A 13,832-nucleotide genomic window follows, 5' to 3' on the forward strand; every position below is an offset into this window, starting at 1 on the left:
CAGTTTAGTTTCATTCATCGACGTTGTAGCGCTGCCATTTGTATGATATTATAACAATCTGTGGACCGCCGCCATTTCTTTGCCGTCATGTCCTTACCCGTCAATGTGTTTCAAACATTGAGTTGAGTGCGGGTATTCTCTTGCGTTCGCCTCCCGAACAATACAATACTCTACTTGCGGTAGTGTTTAGTGAGAGTGATATTCCACTGAATTCCAACATGGCAGAATTCAAGTGTTGTGTTGTTGATTGTAATTCAACAAGTGCCACTCACAAACTATTTTGCATGCCCAAAAACGACTATTTACGTAATCTTTGGATTTCGTTGCTAGTACCGACTAGGCCTTATAATTGCTGGCTTTAACCAAGAGTCAACTGTTGTTGAAACGCGTATGTGAAAGACATTTTGACCATACTCAGTTCGATCGAATAGGTGCGCGGATTCGATATTCGTATCCTTGCCTGTTCACGGAAAAGGAAATGGTTCATGGAGTACCACTCTCGTCTAAGGTCTAATAATATCTCCATGTTCAAAATTGTATTCAAATATAAATTTAATAGAAAGAGACCCTTTAATGAATAAATGATTAAAAACACTTGGTCGTTTTATTTCATAGCTTATATGAATAAAAATTAAATTAGTACAAGACATCCGTAACTCCCATTTATCGTCGAGCGCATGACTAGCATTGACTGGAGACTATCGATATAGATTATATCGACCTGTGGAAAGCCCTACGACTGTCAAACAAGTACCACAGACTGTAAAATTTAACAGCGCTACAACGTCAATAATAGGAAACAACAATAATTGACTGTCTTATCTGTAATTTATTGAATCAGGCGTTACTTTGCGGAGGTCCATATCAATGAACTAAAAGAATTTCCTTGCTCACCCGCGACCTTACGATAGCTAAGCTTATGCAAAATATGCGTGTTCATGCAGTTCCTCCACCTCCACACTGTAAGAACACACACAAATCACACAAACCCATCTATCACCACCACCACACTACGCTGACTGGTTGTTAGAGTCTAACAACTGGTAGCATAGTGTACGGTTGTGTCACTCTAAAGATGAGCTCTGGTTGAGTTCGAAACGCGTCAGTGTAGTGTGGTGGTGGTGATAGATGGGTTTGTGTGATTTGTTTGTGTTCTTACAGTGTGGAGGTGGAGGAACTGCATGAACACGCATATTTTGCATAAGCTTAGCTATCGTAAGGTCGCGGGTGAGCAAGGAAATTCTTTTAGTTCATTGTCTTATCTGTAGCTAGCTACATATTAGTAATCTGTGGAATACACGTCGTATTGCTAAAATATGGCTACCCGCAAAATATTTATGTTTTACCAAAGAACATCGGATGGATGGATGAATGGAAGAACAAAAAAAATAGTTTATATTCATAGCAGTGTATTAAAATAGGTTATTTTCGGTAAACCGTAGAAGTTTCTATGTACTAATATTGGCAGAATAGGTTTCCTAAATAAATTAAATACTTCCCAAAGTTAGTATTCCACGCGGACGAAGACGCGGGCAAAAGCTAGTATGTAATAAAGCAATAGCAGCCCATGTAACTAATAAAATTAAGTCCTCTAATGATAAAATTAAAACAGTGGAAAATTATAAACGGTCGACGTATGTAAGAACACGGAGTCCTCTAGATATCATTAAAGATTAACAAGGTATTGGAAACGGACGCGGTTAAAGTAGCTAACGAGTTTAATACCTACTTCTCTAAAATCCCCATCGAAACGACAAAATGTCTCGCGTCTTCCTCAAAGTTAGCTGAATCGCACTTAAAACAAAATGTATGTATTCCAAACTAAGTTATTTTAAATTCACGCATGTCTCTCCCTGTGACATCATTAGGACTTTAAGATTATTGAAAGTAAAAAAAAACGGAAGACTTGTGGGGCGTCTCAGTTAAGGTTCTACATTCCATTTTAGATGTCATTGCTCCAACTTTAGCTTTTATTTTTAATAGATGTATAGATGAAGGCGTATTTCCAGATTTGATGAAATATAGTAAAGTAGTTCCTATTTTTAAATCAGGTGATAAAGATAATCCCTCTGATTATCGTCCTGTGTCCATCCTATCAGCGTTTAGCAAAATATTCGAAAAAATAATGCTGACGCAAATGATCTCGCATTTTAATACTTACCCATAAAATCATGCATCCACAGCAGTTCGGATTCACAAAAGGCAGGTCTACTACAGACGCGGGTAATAGTTTAGTTAAATTCATTCGTGGCCTCGCTTTAGAACTCATTAAATCTTACCTCACACAAAGAAAGCAAAAGGTAGTGATTAACGGAACGGTATAGGAGGGAGCTGTGGTCGAAATGGGAGTGCCTCGAGGATCCATTCTTGCCCCATTCCTGTATCTTATTTATGTAAATGACCCTAATTTATATATATGGTAAGCCGAAATTCGGGTATACTTATGTTTACTGAAGACACGTCTTTACTGTTCAAGGTTAGTAGAAAAGATACCAACTTCATTGAACCCAATGAAACCCTGTCCGTGATATCCGCATGGTTTGCTGCTAATATTTTTTACTAAATTCTAAGAAAACCAAATGTATTAAATTCTCGTTGATAAATTAATCTAACTCGAATTCAATTTCTAATATAAAGTTAAATGGTCAAACTATTGAATTTGTATAATCAACAGTATTTTTAGGAATAACGCTCGATTCTAAACTACAGGAGGGACGTCACGTCACAGCAATCGCGGATAGATTGAGCTCTGCTGCTTTTGCCGTTTTGGAAAATACGGCAGCTAACCGATGTGGCGACGGCACGGTTGGTGTATTTTGCTTACTTTAATAGCATTACTTCGTACGACTTTATCTTATGGAGATCTGCTTGCTGCAGACATTGAGTCAAATTAATCTTACAAAAGAAAGCAATTATTGCAATTTATAATTTGAAGATGCGTGAATCTTTACGATCTTTTTTTAAGGAAACAAGTATCCTAGCCCTGCCGTCACTTTATGTTTTTGAAATAATCATGTATGTTAGGAAGAACATATGTGATTTCCCCACTAACGTCGATAAGCCAAAGGCTACTAAAATTACAGGGAAGTTTAAAGGGCAACACACACAGAGAGCGGGCGCGGGTCGTGCGCGGGCCCGCGACGGGCGTATTTGCATGGCGGTATATGGACGCCTTCACACAGAACGCGGGCGCGGGCGCGGGTCGTGCGCGGGCCCGCGCCCGTCGCCCGTCGTCACAAACAGCGCGAGCCAACTTGAGCCAAGCGCAGTGTTACCAACTCTCAAAAATATTTATCCCTAAAGCTTAAGTTAAAAACCCCTAAAACTCGTTTTTAATGAAAATGTTTACTTTAAATTTGAATATTTCGCAAAAAAAATACTGAATCGAAAAATCGTCTTAGTAACCCCCTAATGCTTTTAATTTAAAAGACCGTACACTATAGGGTTGGATGAGAAAAAAAACCCTTACTAAAGTAAGGGTTTATTTTCTATGGGAGGTACCCAAAAAAAAAATTTTTTTCTTCATTTTTCATTGTACCATTTTGTTGGAATACTTTTCATAATAAGTATATCTATGTAAACTTACAGCTTTGAAGCATTGACAGTCGCTGAGCAAAGCCGCGGACGGACAGACAGACTGACAGACAGACAGACATGGCGAAACTATAAGGGTTCCGTTTTTGCCATTTTGGCTACGGAACCCTAAAAACCGTATTCATGCGCAGTAGCTAGTTCATTTAGGCGAGAATAAAATTTATTTATTTTATTTTTTTAATTAATTGGTAGGTACTACAGAAAAATCTGTTATTTTTTCCATTGACTAGTATAAGCTTATTCCTGTCTATAAAAAAAAATCAGCCACTTTTAAAAATTTTCATCCATCGCCCATCATTACATAAATTGGATTTAATTAAGTAAGTAAATAAAGTTTGATCTTGGTGCGCAAGCGCGTTTGTCGTTTTCCACATATATCTCGCGGCACTGTATAATTCTGTGTCGAGTTGACAAAAATGTCGTATCTATTATTGGTTCTAGAACTGTTTTAATTTGTACTCCAAAAGTCGCCAGATACCTAAACCATTTCTGTCGTCAAAACTTTTTTGCGGTCGCTAAGATTTAAGCAAAAGTCGTCACTTCTAGGGACTAAGTCACTAAACTGGCAACATTGATAGCCGCCGCGGGCCCGTCGCGGGTCCGACCCGCTCTCTGTGTGAATACAACGAGCCGCGCGGCTCACGCGGCGGACACGACCCGACCCGCGCACGCTTTCTGTGTGTGTTGCCCTTAAAGCTCCATCTTACAGACTGGCTAAAACCAAAAAGTCGTTTCTGGGAAATTGCATACGTTTTTATAATAAAATTCCAAAAAATATTACAAATGAAACTGATACAAACATCAGATCTATTGTCAAGAAGACATTAACATCAAAGGCGTGTATTATAAAGTTAACGCTTATATCATGGACAGGGATATTTGGAAATAATTACAAAACGCATTAGCAATCCCTTCAAAAAGCGAAATGTGTTAAAAATAAAGTTGTGTTAAATACTTGTGGTTGTGATGTATAGATATCATTTAATAATATTGTAAATCTGTTTAAAAAAATATACCTCGTTGAGTTTGTAGCCAGATTCTTCTCAGAGGTTTTTCTGAACCCAAACACCGGTACATTTTTTTTGACATTCATATTTGCATGTTATAGCTTAAATTTAATAAAGATAATTTGACTGACATTGACTTTTGAGTAAAGGGGGCTCGGGGGGGGGCGAAGCCCCCCGCAAACAAGAAAACCCATGTAACCGATTGCTCAGCTCAACTATAGGTTAGATTAAGTAGGTACCTAATCCGCCACAATACATAGGTAAGTATTGTGTCAAAACGCGAAGCGCCTTAACTAGGCGGAATAGGAGCTCCGCCGACTTCGCCTCAGAATCGTTTTCCAGACATAAAATAAGTGATAACAATATTCGGAATAACAATTTTATACTTATAATACATTCGACAAAACAATGTTATACCATACAAATGTTATACTTACTAAACAATTTTTCGACCAAAAATCTCACAAAAATATTATAAAAAACAATTTTCGACATTTCAATCATTCGACGAAACGTTGTATGCAAAACATATGTTATGAATAATCGATTGAATCAGGCGTTACTTTGCAGAGGTCCATATCAATGAACTAAAATAATTTCCTTGCTCACCTGCGACCTAACGATAGCTAAGCTTATGCAAAATATGCGTGTTCATGCAGTTCCTCCACCTCCACACTAAGAACACATACAAATCACAAAAACCCATCTATCACCACCACCACACTACACTGACGCGTTTCGAACTCAACCAGAGCTCATCTTCAGAGTGACACAACCGTACACCATGCTACCAGTTGTTAGACTAACAAACCACAACCACCGTTTTAATTTGTCACTGTAACTCCCTAAGTACCCACATATATTTTATGAAACAAAAACAAAACTACCCACAAATTATTAATACATTTTTTAACCGTCCTTCAAAACTACCTTGATTTTTATTTATGTACTGTCAAGGCATGTTTTATTAACTACCATTGCTTAAATTAGATCCAAGCCGTAGCAAGGGAGATGAAACTAAATTCACCTGCTCATTAATAATAGACCCCATACTGTTGTATCTAATTATCTCCATACATTCTAAAACATTGAGACGAAACCCCTTGCCACAATAATGTAACACTTCATATGAATCTGAGTCCGATAAAGAATGAAACTATGATATGAATGATGGACTCAGCATCTCTTACATGCTACACTAGTTTATTTTTATCTACAAAATAAAGGTAGCCCACATGTAGCTTCTGTTTAAATTATATGTAGCTGTCATACATAACTTGGATTTTTGTAATTGTGTTGGTATGGTTATTTTTACTGTGAGAGTGATCCATCATTTGGATGTGAATTGGTCGCTGGATGCCAACTGAAACACTGGCCCTATTTGTAAGAAGATTATCCTTTAAGAACAGATTTGGAAATATTCATTTTGTAAAAGGGAACAAATTCAAGTTTAGTTGCATTGAAATTTTTAGGCTAAATAACAATTCTCATTAAAATGATAAATATATTAAGTACTTTACTACGAACAATTAGTGCTTACCTTCTTCTCCTGAAACTGAGTGTATTAAAACATTAATACACAAGATACACAACTTCCAAATCATTTTGTAAAATATTATTCTGAATACGAATCAATCATAGCACGTTTACTTCTCTTCACGTTTAGAATTGTTGTACGCACTTATCTGTAACAACAATATTGGGATTCATATTATCTTTATATTCATATTATCTCCTTAGGTTTTCCTCATACTTTGACCTTAGACGTTATCAAAATACCAAGGAAACCGGTTATTGTAATGATAGCATCTTATGTATAATGAAAACAGTGCAAAACAATAAAAAAGAAATGTAAGCGAATTCTTACTATTTCGTATTATCAACGTATTTTTTGAAAACCCCGAGCAAAGGCGGCAAAGCCTATTCGTTTCTAATTCTAATCAAAAGATCCTACTTTTCTTTTTAACTATGTAAACATACATGAACGAACGAAGTATAAGTATGATACGAGAGCGCCAGTAAATAATGAATGGGTTCAATCAAATGAGGGGGCACCCTTAAAACGTCACCTTTTCACGTACACGTCAGCGCCTCTGGCGAAAAAATGATAGCACTAAATTGACAAATGTGTCAAACGTGGACTTGAAAAATTCAGTTTGTCCGCCATCTTTCCGCTGTCTATTGACTGTCTGGCTTTCGCGGATGATTTTTAAAATCTAGTATTTTGTTGTTTTCTTAAAGTTGTATTACATTGCTCCGCTCGGGTGACCATTAAGTGAAGTGACCGCCATAAATTCGTTTGCTTTCCGGCCGCGCGATGTAATGCAACTTGCGCAATTTTTCTTAAAGATCTAAAGGGGGCTTTATATACGTTAAGCTTGTTGTGTGCGTGCGTGTGCATGTGTGTTGTCAGATTTAGTTCTCCAGCTAGCTACCAGACAGCGCTTGTTACCATACATACAAATTTGACCATAGAGTTGCCAAACTTTTTCTATATTGGTACTACTACTCTTAGGTTTGTTGTTGTTTTTTTTTTAAATATGGCTCTGTCCATTGGAGACAATTTTGCCTGTGTCTAGTAGTTTTTGCCGTTGTACGGTAAAAAAAATCTAGAAAAACGAAATATGAGAGGTAATGGTGGATGAACGATGACCATTCAATCTACTTTTAGGTTTAAACGTTTACATAATCGTGACATGACATGGGTGACACTATTTACCGAATGTACAATACCGACATGGAAATACCGACCTGATATGATATTTCGTGTTCACGCCCATAGAAACTCTTCAGTTTGATTGACACAAGCAGCAGGGCTACTACGAAACTCGAAACTCGAAGTTGGTGTCGTGCGGTCCCTCGGCAGGGCTACTACGAAACTGGTAACTCGAAGTTCGTGTCTTGTGGTCCCTCTGACACTTATACTATTTAATACGAGAGCGAAAGGGAAAGGATGACACTATTAATGTATTACGAATCAGATGAACTCTGCCTCCTATATTAAAGAAAACTCTGTAAATCAGTGCATTCTGTAAGACTATATTTTCATTAAGTGACACTATTTACAAACAAAAAAACCGTTGCTACGACACAGAAACCATAGACTTTAACACTTTCCCTCACTTAACTAAAACTGAAACAGATGCATGGATCTACACACACACACACACACATTTGTCTTGAGACTTCTCAGGCGTCAAAATGCTGGTCAGTTCTGTGCCCCAACTAGTTCTCGGTAAAGGGTGCTCATTCTTAGTTAGGTACAACTTTCCCTTTCTCAACAGTACCTGGTTTTTAAGGATTAGTTTTGCAACTTTCCCTCTTTCGATAGTCTCTGTAACTATTATCTGAAATTTGCTCTCTAGGGAAATAAAAATGCTCAGTTCATTGAATTTTTCACCAACTTCTTATGTGAAAACTAACTTCAATAAACTTTTCATTTGATAGTCGTCGAATTCTGTTGAAATTTTGAAAGAAATTTATTAGGTACGTTAGATGCATTATTCGCCTTGAATCTCATCTACGCAATCATAAAATTCATCCTCATCTTCATCTTCCACTTCTCCCTCAAATTCGACCGATTCTGACGTCTTTTCCACTAACGGAACAAAAACATCGCATTGTACTATGTTATCCCCCTCTAGTCCAATAGGATTTTCATGATCTTTCGGGGACTACTTGTTCTGATAGTTCTTCTTCTGGGTCTCTCAGCGTAGTCTTGCAATCCTGTGACTCAATTACCAACAGTCACAAAAAACTTAATACCAAGAACAGTTAATTTTCAAGAATATATAAAAACTAAGGAAGAAAATAAAAATAAAATGAAGGATTACTATGACAGAAAAACTAAATCATTACCAGAACTACAAGAAGGAGATGAAATATATTTTAAGAAAATGCCAGAGACTCCATGGATTACAGGCACAGTAAGGTCCAAATGTGTTCAGCCTAGGTCTTATATTGTTGAAGGGTCAGATGGATTTCTAGGAAGGAGAAACAGACAGCATATCTTGAAACCTCCGCAGTTACCTCAAACGGTAACTCAAGATATGTCACAAAACAGTCCAAATATCAAGATATCTCCTAATTCTCATACAGTAGCACCATCTATTGAAGAGCATACAACTCCAGTTGAAATGCGCACTAGGTGTGGAAGAGTCATAAGACCACCAAGACGGTTAGATTTATAATAGTTGATATTTAGTTAAGCTTATTACTTATTCTGTGACTAAGCAAACATTTTAGCAATGACTGTGAAGGACTGATTGATTTAGTTAAGTCTAGAATATATATAGATAGATACTTAGTTCAACAAACTATCTTATGTTAAGTTACTTAAACTGTCTTGTTGTCGGAAGTTATTAGTGAGAGTTAAGTCAATTGTTGTAAACTAGCTAGAGCTGTAAAATTATAAACAATTTAACTTTTTGTAATAAGGAGGATGTTATGAGCAGGTACGTCACTATTTTAACATCGCATCACTAGCCAAGATGGCGTCATGCTCACGGTGAACTGTATGTAATTAATTGTAATACTTTTAATAAAACCTAGTTGTGAAGTTTCGCATATCATTTATTACGACACCAACCAAAACAACTTTAACACAAATTCGTACTTCATCGTACCTTTTTCTATAGCATTAGACATCAGAGGTGACTCCTCAAAAATTACATCTCGCGATCGAACCAGACGACTTTTCTTGCCGTCGGTAACCCATATACGATAGTCTTCCTCATCATATCCTATAAGGAACGCTTTAATGGCTTTCTTATCCATTTTTTACGCATCTGTTTAGGGACTTGCACGAAACATCTGCTCCCTATTACACGTAAATGTTCTTTGTTTAGTTCTTTTCCAAACCAAACCTCATATGGACTCTCGATGTACCTGTCCGGTTCAGTACATAACGGAGGTGTTCGTCAATTCTGCCCATAAATCTACTGGAAGTGGCTCTTGCACGGTCATAAGTAACTTAGCTGTTTTAGTTAACTACACTCTACCCAATCTGCTCTTTGGTGTAAGGCATAACCAGCTTTTGTTTAATACCATGCTTATTCAGAATGTTTGTTACACATATGTTATCAAAATCTTCCCCATTTTCAATTACCATGGTTTTTATTATATGACCTTGAGCTTTAGCTGTCTCGATCATGACATCAAGTTTATTCTTAACTTCGTCTCTACCTTTCATAAAATAAACCAAGCGATAGTTGGAGTAATCATCTTTGAAGACCACATAGCATAGTATTTGAACTTTGAATGGCTTTGCTTGAATGGTCCACATAATTCAGTGTGGATAACTGCACCAGGCTTATTAGCTCTCGTTTCTGCACTGACGAGCTTCGATCTGTGAGCTTTTCCACTAACGCAGCCTTCATGCGTATCTTTATCTAAAGCTAGGTTATCTAACTCTCTCTTGACAACCGACTTCAAATGCTTCTCCTTATGATGTGCAAGCCCTTCATTGTATACCTGCTTTGTAGCTACTGCCATGTATACTTTTACTGGTTTAGATGGTAGTACATTTTCGACATCTAACTTGTACAATCCATCACCGTTACTTCTACGTCCTGTCAAACATACATTTTCGTTGATACTCATCTCACACACGGCTTTCTTAGATTTAAATACTGTATTTGGATTGCTGTCATGCGCAGCTAATACTGAAAGGAGGTTTCTCTTGATCTCAGGAACATACCAAACATCTTTTAGGGTAATCAAATTTGTCTTCGACTGTACGATAATGTCTCCTTTACCTTTGGCACATATGGTCTTCCCATCAGCTATAGTGACAAGGTGAGACTCATGAAATCGTTCAAAAGATGTGAACAAATCATATACCTATTTGTAATATGGCTTGTTGCTCCATTATCTGCAAACCAACTGTCCTTATCGCACTCAATCCCGAATACTTGTGTATTATGTGTATCTAGAGACAACAAAATCATGCTTGTTCCTTCGGGAGATACAGATTTTGATGAATTACTCTTAGGCGGCTTACCATCACGTATCCACTTCGGACAGTCTCTCACGCGATGTCCAGTCTCAAAGCACTAGTTGCACTTCAAAAGTCTGTCTTTTGATTTCTTGCTCTTATTACTAGTGCTTGCATATAGTGCTTCTTCGTTAAGTACTATTTCCTTACTTGATAAAGCTCTCTCAAAAGCACATAGGTGGCTGGTCAGATTCTCTACAGTCCTCTCAGTTTTTGACATTAAAAGCCAACTGCTTCTAAATGCAAAATATTCCTCGCTGAGTGTATCTAAAATCTTGCAAACAAGTAGCAATTCTGGCAATGCTGTATTATCATCCGTACTGATTTCTTGGTTTAAATCATTCCAAATGTTTTTCAGCTTTGACATGTGAGTTGCTATATCGTCAGCTGGATCTCGTTTTGCTCCAAAGAATTTCATGCATAAATTATAGGACTTATCTTCGCTACTGCCGTCAAACAGCCTGTGTAACTCCAGCCATACCTCTGGAGCCGTACTAAATCTCATTACCTTCTTTAAGGTCTCGTCGCTCATAGTTCACGTAAGTATGAGCAGAGCCGAACTGTCAGCTCGTCTATACTTTTCTAATTTCAACTTATGTGCGGCAATTACAGCGTCACCTGCACCTTGTAGGATTGGCTTGGTCATTGTTCCCTCGATTACATCCATAGCACCGGGTGTGCCTCGCAACATAATCGAAACCTTAGATGAATGATTGGTCTCGCGCGCTCGCTCGACTAGATACCGCCGGCGTACTTGTCAATGCGGCAACAAATAGTACGCCGAAATCGGCGTACCTGAGCCCGAGGCGACTCAGTCGCGTTGCAAACTGTGCGTAATGTGCATGTCCCGAATTTTTGTTAAATTTTGGTCATAAACCGAAGTAAAATGCCAGTTTTCGCAGTGAAACTGTTTAAAAATAATACTACAAGAAATAAGAAAGACACTGGGATCACATACCATCAGTAAATATCGTATAATTTCGAAATTACAAAATAAAATAACATGAACCCTAAACGCCATTCTGTGTTGCCGCGTACACAAGAATCAAATTCCCCGTGGTTGAGATTTTAATAAATTGAATTTTATTGTTATCATCATTAAATGATGATAAATTTTAATAACTTATTTTATTTAAGTATCTAACGTAATTATTATATATACATAACCTAGTTCTATATTATTTAATGTTTATCTTTGTGATATTATACACTGAAGGTGTACACTGAAGGTGTATAAATTGTTACCCGACACTATTTAATTAAGGGGTGAATGTGTCTTAAAATTAAAAATGTTTTTCGTCTTCCCAGTCAAAAGCCCCGATCAGCTGATTTACTTAGGTATTACGGGAAAAGAAAAAAATTTTTTTTTCGTATTTCTTCCCATTTTCCTGAAATGTTAACTTTTTACCCGACTGCCCGAAGGAGGGTTATGTTTTTCAAGCGTATGTAAGTATGTATGTATGCATCTACCTATGTATGTATATTTTGTAAACAATTATTTTTATTTTAGTTTTAATTAACCTGTAAATTATATTAGGTTTAACTATAGGTGCAACGTGTTAAGTACGCAAAACTTCTTAGTTGGTGACTCAGTCCATGAATTTTCAGTAATAATTTGTAAATATTGAATGTCCTTAAATAAATATATTTTTTAATTAAAAGTGAGGCCTGATCATTGATATACCTACATCATACCTACCATTTTTTTAAAGAAGAAACCTACGCCTAACCTATACACAAACATATTAATACATTCACTCTTAATTACTTCTTAATTTCTAAGTATTTCCCAAGATACATTTTGTAACCAGTAACTTAATAGACCACAGAATAATTTATTTTCCCAATAATTCGGGTAACAGTGGAGCAGCTGGCAACACAATTCGTCACGCACACTAGCATCCTTGCAAATTGTCTTACACCGTTCTTACGCACACTACAATATTGAGTTGCCGCATTCACGAACGTTTTGTTTTTAGTTCCCGCGGTATCTAGTCGAGCGAGCGCGCGAGACCAATCATTCATCTAAGATCGAAACTTTATACCGCCACGTTTCCCAGTTACTTTTTCCTTCTAGGAGGCCGATCTGCACTTTTGCAGCAAACGACTCCATCTTTCACACTAAAAGCCCATAACCTATTAATGTATTACGAATCAGATAAACTCTGCCTCCTATATTAAAGAAAACTCTGTAAATCAGTGCATTCTGTAAGACTATATTTTCATTAAGTGACACTGTCTACAAACAAAAAAACCGTTGCTACGACACAGAAACCATAGACTTTAACAGACACGAACTTCGAGTTTTGAGTTTCGTTTCGTAGTAGCCCTGCTGTCACTTATACTATTTTGTTGTATATTAGTTATCTATGAGTGTTTCATAGCAACCGTTGTTGATGATTATATTTCGTTTTACAAAGCATAGTATTTTATTTAGAAATGTATATTCTACGATGGTATCAAATGGATACACAATAATTTAATACGAGAGCGAGCGTAGTGGTTATATTCTCTTTGGTAGCCCTGCTGTTTGTATTTGCATGTATGTGGGTGGGGTGTGTACACGAAATATCGGGTTAGTATTTCCATGTCGGTATTATCCGCGCCGGTAAATAGTGTGACCTTCATGACATGACGTGGTGTCGGTCAAGTGAGAGAGTGATATGTTGAAGGGGGACCAGTAATGCTCGACCCTATACTGCTCAGCCATCACTGTACGACCTGATAATACGAACTCATTTTGGATTAGAATTATCAAGTTGTACAATATTAGGTCGTGCATTATTAGGGTGTCCAAATTTTTGCTCGGCCTGTTAATGCTCCACCTGTTATTGTAAGTCGTTATAATCGGAATCCAATCGAATCGAATGAACATAGTTTTGTGTTAGGTTGTGTTAGGTTCAATTGTGACTACAATGCGCGAGCCGAGCGAGCGTGCCGCGGTAGCGGCCGGCGAAGCGCCAGGACCAAATTAAGTTATTTTCTATTAAATTTATTAATATTCGATGTACATGAAGAACATGATCAATCTTGCGAATCGATTGCTTGCTGTCAAAAGTGTGCTCTGATTATTAGGTCGTACAAAATCAGGTTGTCCAATAGCATCCTGAACATTATCGGTACAGGGTGATAAAGCTCGACCCGTGTTCCAAGTGACATGTGATTGAATTATCAGGCTGTACAAAATCGGTCGAGCATTGTCCAGGTCGTACAATAATTACACCCTGTTCAAGGAG

At 37.3% G+C, this 13,832-nt stretch overlaps 1 protein-coding gene across 2 annotated transcripts in view; it reads right to left on the reverse strand.

Moving 5' to 3' along the window:
• The window catches only part of LOC141437361 (serine protease persephone-like), a 33,907-nt gene extending 27,281 nt beyond the window's left edge, over window positions 1–6,626 (reverse strand). The window contains exons 1-2 of one of the 2 annotated variants that reach the window (XM_074100668.1): window positions 6,469–6,626; window positions 6,142–6,286 (exon numbers count right to left, since the gene is read on the reverse strand). In XM_074100668.1, coding sequence (XP_073956769.1) covers window positions 6,142–6,205 — 64 coding nt within the window. In that variant the 5' untranslated portion in view covers window positions 6,206–6,286; window positions 6,469–6,626. The remainder of the gene's footprint in view (window positions 1–6,141; window positions 6,287–6,468) is intronic. The other variant, XM_074100669.1, reaches the window with a different exon arrangement.
• Window positions 6,627–13,832: the final 7,206 nt, after the last annotated feature.

This window comes from Choristoneura fumiferana, chromosome 17 (genome assembly GCF_025370935.1).
Source record: "Choristoneura fumiferana chromosome 17, NRCan_CFum_1, whole genome shotgun sequence".
NCBI classification, from domain to species: Eukaryota; Metazoa; Arthropoda; class Insecta; order Lepidoptera; family Tortricidae; genus Choristoneura; species Choristoneura fumiferana.